We start from the raw sequence: 12002 nt of genomic DNA on the forward strand, positions 1-12002 counted from the left end.
ATCTATTTGTTGAAGGTGTAGATGATTGGTAGCTTTAGTAGGATAAACTTGTAAGATTGATAAATATAATAATAATGATTCATATATATATATATAATTAAGATTACTATTATATTGATTATATTAATGAACAGACATGTCCCATGAAGGGACATGTCTCCTCTTGGTTTATTCCTCATATAAATATAAGAGGATGCAAGCAGGCTGCAAATGAGAGTAGAAAGAGCATAAATAATTAGAATACAATCTATTGAATCCTAGGTACATGCCAATTTGGAAGCAGCCCATTTTGATGATTTGATAGAATTTGCTCACTACAAAACCATTGATTCAGCGAAGAAGACAATTAGAAGTAAACCGAGTCACAAATATGTCATGACAGAAGTCAATTCTTCCTTATGATTGTTAGTACGTTTGATGTATAGGGAGAGTTCTACTCGTAAGTTTATTTTGACACATTTGATTGGACATTCTAATCATAGAGTAGAGAATTAATGACATATATCAAACAAGTATGGTAAGGGGAAGACAATAATGTCATTAGGTATATGAGTTGGCTTGACACCACATAAGATAGTGGTGCATGATGGCAAACAGGCATTGCCATGATGGCAAGTTTTGGACAGTACACCAGGGCTTGAATTTGGGGTTGTGGTGAATACCAAGGCAGGATTTTAACTGGGACGAATCGACCAAGCTACTCTCAAATCATTGGAGCAATATCGAGCTTACAAATAGAAGATGGTTGCTAATCAAGATCAAGTCTTGGTTGTATTGGAATATTGCCCTCCAAGCTATCAAATGTTGGTCAGTTGGTAGATACAAAAGGTGTCGGATTCCAAAGAATGGCGTTTGTAGATCTGATTTTTCTATGGAAATCTCAATGGGATAATGATACTAGTAACCTAATCAAGCAACAAAGAACTAGCATAAATGATGATTCAAGATTACAAGTAAGGTAGAACTTCTGCAAAGGAAAAAATAAGGGACCCTCCTCAAGCAAATTTGGACAAGTGCGATAAGGCCTAGTTCGCAGTCCAATGTGGATCACACGTCCTCAATAACACTCTCCACATGAATCAAGATCAAGTCTTGGTTGTATTGGAATATTGCCCTCCAAGCTATCAAATGTTGGTCAATTGGTAGATACAAAAGGTGTCGGATTCCAAAGAATGACGTTTGTAGATCTGAGTTTTCTATGGAAATCTCAATGGGATAATGATACTAGTAACCTAATCAAGCAACAAAGAACTAGCATAAATGATGATTCAAGATTACAAGTAAGGTAGAACTTCTGCAAAGGAAAAAATAAGGGACCCTCCTCAAGCAAATTTGGACAAGTGCGATAAGGCCCAGTTCACAGTCCAATGTGGATTACACGTCCTCAATAACACTCTCCACATGACTAGGGAGCACGAAGATCGAAAGGCATTAAAACTATTGGGGATATCGGCAAGCGTGCGTAGGAACAAGGGTATTTAACAATTATATTACCACTTTTAATATAGGTAAGACATACCTTAGCACCCAGTCACAAGTGATTGGGTGGGACCGAACAATACCCACATCATCCAAAAATGACATGTGCAGTGGGAATGGGAGTTTTACATAATTTCTAATACTTATTTCATAATATATGGCTATATAGATGTTGGGTACCGACTGTACAAAGTGGGTATAAGGTATTTCTCATTTTTAAATATTTATTTCATAAATATGTGTTTGCATTTAAAATATATCTCTATATTTATATATACAAATGTATATATCTTTATATTACGAAATTCTTATAATTATTATTGTTATTGAAAATATAAATAGAGTTATTTTATAATTATGTTGTTAGTAATAGGCATGACTAAAATTACTAAAATTCTGATTAATATTAATTATTAAGTGATTTTTATTATTATAAGAGCTATTTGCCTTGATCTTTTCCTCCGAGATTGTTACTGTAGGAAAAAGATGATTGATATCAGAATAAGAGAAATAGAGATAATAGAAACTATCATTGTAATACCCTCCCTTAATTGTTAATCTCTTCAGAGCACGAAGTTGTCAAAAAGCGTAAAAGGCAGATTCTGTCTGCTCAAGGTGCTTCGCACTGTTCGTTGTGGGCTGCAAACCAAATTGCTTAGATAGGGCAGCTAAGTGTTTTCGACATTCAACCTTCATGTGTCCATACTTGTGGCAATAGTTGCATTGAATGTTCGTTTTCTTGGAGCCTTCTAAATCTAGAGTAGATGATGCCTATTTAGGAGATTGCTGATGGTACTTTGGATAATGGTCCAAAACTTTGCAGATAAGCATAATGCTCCAGAAAAAGCCGCAAAAAGCCATGATGTTTAGGAGAAAATCCAAAAAAACCCAACATGATTTTTGTGGTGAAAAGTCAATCAAAACCCAACATGATTTTTGAGGTAAAAAAAAAAATCAAAACCTGACAATACAAGCTTCATTTTTTTGGAAAAATGGTAAAACCCAACAGATAATTTTTGAGGAAAAAATTACAAACCCACAAAGGAATCCCACACAACTTTGCGAATTACAAAATCAGAAAAATCTGCCGAACCCGAAAATTAAGGTTTTGAACAAAAACGGCCTTGCTGCAAAAAACCCACAAAAAATGGCAAAAATGTGCAAAAAAAACAGACGGATCTAGGCAAAAATGGGTGGCAAAACAAAACCAAAAGTTGGCGGATTCAAATCTCTGAGAACGAAAACCCTAGTCAGATTATGGAGAGAGTTGGAAGCAAATATGCATGTAAATAATTTTGAAAAAATTTAGAGCATTGGTTCTAATACCATATTACAAAGTAATTGGTAAAATATGTGCTTGTTATTAATAGAGACCGAGAGGTCTATATATACAAAAGTATAAAGCGATGTTTCCTTAGGCAACAATCATAAAGAATAGAAACATTCTATTCTAGCTAAAATAAAGCTAAAAAGGCTAATAGATAACTACAACTAACTAAATATTAGAAACATTCTAATATTTACAAAAGATTATAGTAGATAACCATTAGATACTAAATAGAGATAATAGAAGCTATCTATTATTGTAATACCTGACACATCCATCTAAAAAGCTGGATAGAGGGTTTGTTCTAGTTGATCTTCGAAGATCTTGATCATATCAGATTCAAAGAGAGTATGATAGTTCATCAAATACAACTTTGGTTGAGGAGCTCAAATGATTGATTTTCAAAGGGAGTTCGAAAGTCCGTATGTGGGACTATATGACTTTAATTGGCCTACCCCCTATGTACATCATAAGGAAGTGACGACTTCCAAATGATGTCACTTGTATTTGGAGAAGTTACTATAAGGTGACGATCTTACAATAACTTGTATTATGAGATTAAACAAATCAAATATATGGTGAATGTCTTGCATCTCAGCATTTTGGAAGGCCATTACTCAGAGAGCATTTGGTGAATATCAGTGATATTTTGGTAGGCTAATACTCTTGATATTAGATGTGATATCAAACCTCTCTCAAGTAACTGGTGAATATCATTGATATTTTGGGAGGCCAATACTCTTGATATCAGATGTGATATTAAACTTTATTTTGAGTACTTGGTGAATATCATTGGTATTCTGGGAGACCAATACTTATGATATCAGATGTGATATCAAACCTAATTTGAGTAATTGGTGAATATCGAATGTTGATATTCTGGAAGACCAATGCTCATGATATCAAATGTGATGTCAAAATGTTGAATATCTTTTGATCAAAGATATTCTTATATTACATTGAGGTAATATATGGTTGCGTGTTTATCCTCTCTAGCTAAGAGGGAGTGTTGATGATTGGTAGCTTTAGTAGGATAACCTTGTAAGATCAATTAATATAATAATAATGATTCATATATATATATATATATATAAAAGATTATTAATATATCAATAGTATTAATCAACAGACATGTCCCATGGAGGGACATGTCTTCTCTTGGTTTATTCCCCATATAAATATAAGAGGATGCTGCATTTGGAACACACATACCAAATACATGGCAGTGCTTAGTACATTTGCAGCGAACCTAGCAAAATCTTAACAGAAGGACCTGGCTTCAATAATATTTGTTGAATGCATCCACATATTTGGAATGTTTTTGGGGTTTAGTGTGTTTGGCAGTCATTTTCCATTGGTATCACTGGCTTCCTGTATCTAGAGCTTCGGATTTATCAGACACCATTCTATGGCAATTGAACCTCTTAAGAAGAACTTGGATGCTGTCAAAAATTAGAAACTATACTTATGGTATGCTTGCTGAGATTTACTTGTTACTTTTCTATTGACATATGTGGTCTATTATAGTCAGGTAGAATTTTAACTGAGAGAATTTTTCTACCAGTGTTGAATAGTAGGAGAGTCTATGATTTAAAAATCATTAATACGTAACATATGTATTTTAGGTTAAGAGTTGATAGAAAATATAGCATGTGATAAAATTATTTATACCTTGTGAATAATTTGTTGATTTGTTGTACATGTTACTGTAAAAAATGGTGAGCATTTTCTTAAGAAATCTGCCTTGTGGAGAATGTTCTTATGTATTTTTTGATGGAAATTAAGCGAAGTGGAGAAAAGTAGACTCTGAACATATCCTGATTGCAAAATTATTTCCCTTCTTGTGACATTTTTCTTTGTTGATTTTGATAAATTTTAAGTGTAATATTCATGTAATGAGCAACATATTATTTTTAAAGAATATATATTCTCTGATTTTTTTCTTTGCGAGAATGTCATAATTTTCCATCTTCATCAGTGTTGGGTCCTGGCCTCGTGAGAGTTTTTGTATGAAAATGCTTATGTGTAGCTATCTTGATGTTTTATAAATGGAAGGCTTATATAATTAGGTTTTAATCTTTCTTCCTAGCTTTTGGTGAAGGTCAACTAGAGTCTAGTATAGAATTCACCAACAGGACTCATTTTAGAGTCTTGAATCATATCCTGCATCTTAATCCAATAAAATGACATATATGAGTTTTGAATGAGATGTTTGTTTTTACTTTACTTCCCAATAATACTTGTGCATGATTTGGATTTGGAGTACTGGCCACAAACTAAACCTCTATATGTGCCAAAATATAACACAAGAGATTAGTCCGCAGAAAATATCCCATTAAAGTTTTAAAATTTTAGCACACAAAGCATTAGGAATGAGATAAATATTACCATTGTCTATGCACTTCCTCTGTAACTTGTGCCCTTTGTGAGTCTGGAGCTTAGAATGTTATCCAATGAACAGGCTGTTCTTTTTGACATTATTTAGGAAGAAATGAATACCCGCAGATTGTTTGAATGCTTTTAACCGATCATAATAACATCAGATACAAGGGCAATAAAGCTTTCAGATGCCCATGCCTACACAGTGGAAAGTGTCCATTTTTGAATGGGTCAAATCCAGAGTTAGATAGAATGATTGGTTTGCTTTGATTTTTTAGGGATTAGTATGATATTAGGTTCTGATTTCCATGTCTTCATTGAATCGAATCTATGCAGTGGTGATCAACAAATTGTTCCTTAGAGTTTACTATTCTCGACATGTTTCCTACTTCCAGTAGTAATAAATATGGGAGAAAAAAAGATGTAGAAAAAGTCTCATTTCAAAAAAATTTCTGGGAAAATATGCTTTATGCCGATAAGATTATGGTTTAAATACTTTGGAATGCTTGAAAATATCTATCAGGAGATTTTGAGTTTCAATGTTTTCAAACCTTTTTCTAAAGCAAAATAGCCTCTAAGAATTTCCCACAAAATCCTAGTTTATTGCTTCTAATTTTTTTTAACCACGTGTTCATCACTGAAGTCATTATGGGAATTTTAGTTTTACCTTGGATAACACTTTAGCTGGAACTTGTTTGCCCTTGTAATTACGCATCTTTGACAAATAAAAGAGTAAACTCTGTTGCTTGTACCATGAGTCAGAAGACCTGTAGATAAATGCCTCATGCATAGATGATGGTTCATCTAAGGGATAACTTTTGGTGGAAATTAATGGCAATACTGAGCCAAGAACTGAAGGAAAATAAAAAAATGTGCTTGAATTAATATTAGGTTTCATTTCTCAAGTTAAGTTAGTGCTGGACAGACATGCGTGTAACAGTATGGATATTGATAGAATGAAGGTGAAATCTATTGTTCTCATATGTGTTATGGTTATAAGCAGATGTTAGTTGCCATTTTTGCTTTCTGATTAAAGGTATATTCAGGAAACACACATTTTATCTAATATTCTAATCAGGGCGCACTTGGTAATTATGTCAACTGCTGGGAATATTCCATGTGATTGTAGAATTCACTGCAAGCTGAAGTTTTGATAATATTTGATAGTATATACTATATACAGTGCAATAATAGGAAATTTAGCTCAGTGAAACTTAACTTTAAAAAGATTTAGTTTCTTTCCTAAATTGGATTTGATGAAGGTGATGCTGAAGTGTTTGTGCTCGAGTGTTTCAAAGCTTAAGCCTGACAAATGTAATTTCTGATGACAAGTCTCTCGTAATTTCAATGATGTTTTGCTATTGTACAGCCACTTGGATGGGTTGACTTTGTATAGTTAATTGTTTTTGTCGCATGACAAGTATAAAGTATTTCAACATTTTGTTGGTCTTAAGCTTTTGTAGTCACTGATTTCTTTCTAACCTTTCCAGAATGATATCTAGTTATATTAAATTGATTTAAAATTCCTACAGAGTGCTCATGTTTTGAAACTACCTCGAGTATATGCTAGTGAAGTAGTAGAGTTGGCTTTTAAATTTGTAGCTGGGTGAATGCCTGATATTTTCTCTCAGGTTATGTTGTTATAGTTCACTTGGCCTAGAAAACTTTTAGTGTCGAAGTTTTTGCCTATATCCTGACATTGTTTGTGACAATTACCTGAAATAGAAAGAGCTCCTATACAAGATTTTATAGGTTTTTCTGTATAGAGCTGTTTTCAGGTATTTGGGTATACTATAATGTTTAGGTATTAGTGAAATTTACATTTTAAATTGAACTATTGCAATCCTGTTTATGAAACTTAAAGTTGATCTTATGTGTTCTAAATATTTCTATGTAGGTTAATGTAAAACCAAAGGTGCCAACCAAAGTAGTTTGTACGGAACACTTGGAGCTGCGAAAAGACATTCTTGCATTCCTCAGCCTTCAAAAACAGGTAATTAGTCTACAGTTGAGTAGATGCTAAAATATTTCATTCTTGAGTTCATTAGAAAATACATTTAACCGTTTTCCATTGGGCATTGGTCTACTAGCAGCATAACTCCTTAATTAATCCCTCATGTATATTATCCCATTTTAATAATATAGATAATTTTCCCATTTTTTTCTTTGTTCCTGTTTATCTTCATTCTCATTCTCTTCCAGTTTTTTATGATTGTATATTATCAGCTTTGTTGCTTCAAATGGAATTGCAAAGGTATAGAATGGCTTGCTTCCTTTTATTACTTTGTCTTCCATTGTATTACCTGCCCTCTTGAGATGTCAGGAGATGAATCAAGATTTTAGAGTCTTACATTTACATCTTGATTTCTTGATGAATATTTTTAATCTTCTAGTTGTTGCATTGATTTCTTGATAGCCTCAATTAATAATGTTAAGTATCCATCTACCTTAAGTTTTTGCTTTTTATTCTTCTTTAATCTTAAAACTTTCTAGGAGGGCTGTTGCTTGTGGGGTTTTAATAGTTTCCAATTGCAAATGTTGTGAGACCAATAGTATTATGGTAAGTCTGATTAACATCTCCCAGTATCCCACTTTGAGGTTTTCACACCATTTCCCCTTTGCAAATGGAGAACCCTCTTTTTGCTTTAGCAGGTAGCAATAGATGGTCTTAGGAGTATTTGCTTGGGGCAATATCAAGTCTCCAAGTTGTAAAAGTTAATATATCTGAGTTTTGAAGTCAAGGAAAGAGGAGAGTAGCTTTAAATCAATTCGGTCATGGTCTTGAGAGGCTTGAAAGGGCACAAAATGGTCAAGTCTGGGCAGCAGAGGAAAAGTGAAAATTCTAAGGGCATGGCAGAATCTGCCTGCCCTCTAGGATTCTTGATCTTGGCCTCCCCTTAATTTCCACCCTCTCCCACAACTCTTATCCTAGTCTGCCATCAATTTCTGTTTGGAGGTGCATGTCTTAGTGTAGTGTCCCCATTTGTTGCCAGCATTAGAATTTCAGGGATTAGCCTAATATTGGATCCTCGTAGGCTAATGAGGATGGTTAGAGGGTCTTCTGAGGATTGATTTCTCTCTAACATTCAATGATTTATGGATTTGGCCTTCGTTCGATATCATTTGGACTCCATTTGCCATACTTACTATGTATAGTAAGTCAAGAGTAATAGAGATGGACACTTTCTATTTTAAGAAAGTGTATTTGGTCACATGGGGAATTATGAGGAGAGATTCCCATTTCAAACGGCATGGCAATCATACAAGTATTTCAAGAGATATTAAAGTTCAAGTGACTTAAGTGATTTATTTAAATATTTTAATGTTATTATAAAGTTATAAAGTAACTTATAATAATAGTCACTTTAATATTATAAAGTGCTTTATGACAGAAGTAGCTTAAGTGACTAAAAGATGAAATTGGCTTTTTATCTCACATTGCTTAGTTCTTTGTGTCTTCCCTCATATCGAGGATATAAAAGCGTGGAGCTACATTGGGATTGAGAGCAGGACGATATGATATTGATCAAATACAAATGGTTGCTTAAATGTGACTGGTTATCTTAAGGACGAAACCCTTTAAGAGAAATCAAGAAATTGGACGTAGCCCCAGTCTCTCGTTGGAGTTTGTATCAGAGGCAAGAAGGAAATACAGATTAGTAGCTGATTCCAGCAGACCCACGTTGAATAAGAATCAGTATGCATAGACAGGTATGTATGGATTCTTTGACATACTAGCAGATGATCACATTGACCCAGGATTTAGTATTTTGTGAAGGTGTGCTTGTATGTGGCAGCAGTAGTATTTAGCTCCTCATTTACAGAGATAACTGGTCACTCTTGGAGAGGACTGTGGGTGTTGAGACAGTTAGCTGTGGATGGCTTGTTTATGCAGTTTTAAACGCTGATTGCTAAGCTACATGTCTGGGCATCATTCTCTGCAATTCAAGTGCCTGTGTTGGCTGTTAATTGGCATTCATTATCAGTGCTGGTGAGCATTGAAATTCTGTGTGTTGGTTGTGAGTAGTAATTGCAACTGGGCCGCTCATACACCTGTGATTTGGCCCCTTGTTTCTTCTGAAATTGGTGTCTCTGCTCAAGTAGTTGTTTGCTAGAAGTGAAGGCCCAAAATTCTGCAAATCGTGGGCAATCATATCCCTGTTGACGACACTCAGCCAGGGCCTGCAATTTGTTCTGGAAATTGCCAGCTAACTGGGCATAGCAGCTTGTTCAACGTATGAGTCAGCTGCAAGCAATCCCATACCAGGTTTTCTATTTAGTGTTGTATTTTGCTTAGACATTTTGTTGTGTGGTCTGCAGCAAATCGTTCATATGTTGGTGGTTAACAGATGCATTTGTTATAGTTGCTTCAATAATGCTGCAATAGTAACTTGAGAAAGAATTTAAATATATACTATGAGGGAATGTTGTTGGTGCCAAAAATAGTTGATTAGACTGGAATATTGATTTGGCAGTGATAAGTTTAATGATAATCAAATCTTTATCAATATTTGAATATATGCTATCAAGTTGAAGGGGTTGTGTATTAGAAGATTTCTAAAAATCCACATTATTTGCATTGCCATTTAAAGAGCCAATTGGGTTTACCACAAAGATTCCTTGCAGAATGTTTGACGAAATATCTAACAATTGAATTGTGAAGAAATTTTCTGTTTGATAAAGTTATAACTGGCTAGCAATTATTATAGTGGTATTAGAGCCTAGTTTCCTACCATCTTGTGGGGTAGGAAAGTTATTTTATTTTCAGTCTTGCTGTTGCATTTGGAGTGACTAGCACTCTTGTGTTTTTTTCCTATGGACATACATGGAAGGATTGGTAGTTTTAGAAGCTGGTGCAGTAATGAGGAATTTAGTACGAAAATGAATGCTTTGCAGGAGAGTATGGAAAAATTTAAGCTTCATCAATAGAGGTTGGCAGAGAGCTTGTCAGATCCATAAACAGTTGAGAGGGTAGCAAGGTATATGGTTTCTGCCTTTGGAAGGCCGACATCAAGGTTGCAGGGAAGGAAGCTTGAGTTTTCCCCAACAAGTGTCCATGATGTAGATGTACTTGTATCTAGTATGACACCTACTAGTCCTATCTGAAGTGTTGATGATGGACCCATTCCACAGAGATCAGTAAATGTGTTAGTACTCTTGGTGGATAGCGACACTACGCTTTAGCATGTTGAGGGCCCTAGAGTTGTTGCAGTTAGTGGAAAGACATTTGAGGCAATTAACACCACTGATACTTCAGGCTCTCTTGAGGAGCGAATTATTATTGGAGATTTGTATGTGAGTTGTCATAGTGTTGGTCTAGTGCAGGAGCCAATTGCTTCCTAGGTGGGAACGATGCATTTATGGAGTCACCCAACTGTGATGCCGGTGATTTGGGTGTTACAACAGAGTCAGTAGATGTGGGTTCATGCTCTAGCATTATTAATTCACAACTTGACATAGAGTCATGTGTGTAGAGTCAGGTGATGACAATTGAGGCTCTATTAGGTGATGGGGATGTAGACAGTATGGACACCTTTGATGATTTGTTGGATGGTGCTATGAGTTGCACTGGGTATGATACCGCTTGTTAGATATTGGGTGATGACTCTGAGGACGTTTTGGATGAGTCCTAGGATTGATGTTAATAGGATCTTACTATTGAGGTGAAAGTTGAGACATGTGGGGAGATTGATATTGTGAGGGTTTCTATTTGATCAGAGGAGTTGTTTGAGGTACATAATAGTTGTATCTCGGATGCAGAGTTGTGCCTGGATGATAGCACATGTATCTCGGATGCAGAGTTGTGCCTGTATGAGTGCTCTTGTAGTGGACAGTTCCGATTCGGTTTCCTATCACAGTGCAGTTAGTGAGACACATAGCTTGCATAGGAGTCAGGGGTACAAAGGCATCATGTGACTTATCAGCTGAAGGTGAGTGATAGTGACATTTCTTCATTTCTTAATCATTATGATGCTATTTATCATATGCTAGCTACATTTGGTTGGGGTGCTTTTGTGTTAGATGAGCACGGTGATAGTAGTCTTTCCCTAGCAGAGGTTCATGCGCTTCGAGAGGCTGTTAGGATCTTGAAGCATAGTTACTCTCAGTTAGTGGATGATAGAGATTACCTTTTGGAGTGGGGTAGCACTTGCTATGAGATGTTGTTAGAGAAAGAGGAGGAGGTGGTTGAGCTCACCCAGGAGCTTGAGGTGACGGTTGAATCTCTTCAGTATACTCAGTTGGCTCTTCAAGAGTCAGACTCTGTTGGATGAGGTTACCTTGGAGTTAGAACAGGTACAGTCAACACTACCCCTAGATCCTGTTCAGTTATATATTGTGGTTGGTGGTGACTTTGCTTCTACAGTTGAGGATGAGGGACATGATGATGTGGCAAACACATTTGTCTAGGATATGAGGTAGTATGCACAGAGGATGTGAGAGCATCCGTGGATACGAGCTCTCATGGTGATTTGCTTCCTTCTACTAGAAGTGAATCTATTTCTTCTTTTCATACAGTTGGTAGCATTGGACAGATGACATTGTCACATTTTTAGAGAGATCAGTTGTGGATTGCAGGGGAGTGGATCGATGCTTCCACATATAATTTCTACTGTACTAAGTCATTCATGGAGTATTTGCTTGAGAGCTTGGATTTGCAGGAGGTTTCATATAGTATATCTGAGGGTGCTCTCATTCAAGTCTCTCATGCTATTCGACGATTGGTGAGGAAGATTGTCGAGACCTTGGCTACAATGCTTCCCAATACGGATTTTGTGGTTGGGCTTGCTAAGAGGGTTGCCTAGGATCCTGCCTGACC

The 12002-nt window shown here is 35.7% G+C and overlaps 1 protein-coding gene across 2 annotated transcripts in view; it reads left to right on the top strand.

Annotated features, from left to right (window-relative positions):
- LOC149578510 (myb-like transcription factor family protein) overlaps positions 1 to 12002 on the top strand; it is an 89124-nt gene that overhangs the window by 35533 nt on the left and 41589 nt on the right. For both annotated transcript variants that reach the window (XM_089829549.1, XM_089829552.1), the window contains exon 12: positions 7083 to 7178. In XM_089829549.1, coding sequence (XP_089685675.1) covers positions 7083 to 7178 — 96 coding nt within the window. The remainder of the gene's footprint in view (positions 1 to 7082; positions 7179 to 12002) is intronic.

The sequence above is a fragment of the Cupressus sempervirens genome, chromosome 1, assembly GCF_028749045.1.
Source record: "Cupressus sempervirens isolate cs-2001-9-10 chromosome 1, ASM2874904v1, whole genome shotgun sequence".
Classification (NCBI taxonomy): domain Eukaryota; kingdom Viridiplantae; phylum Streptophyta; class Pinopsida; order Cupressales; family Cupressaceae; genus Cupressus; species Cupressus sempervirens.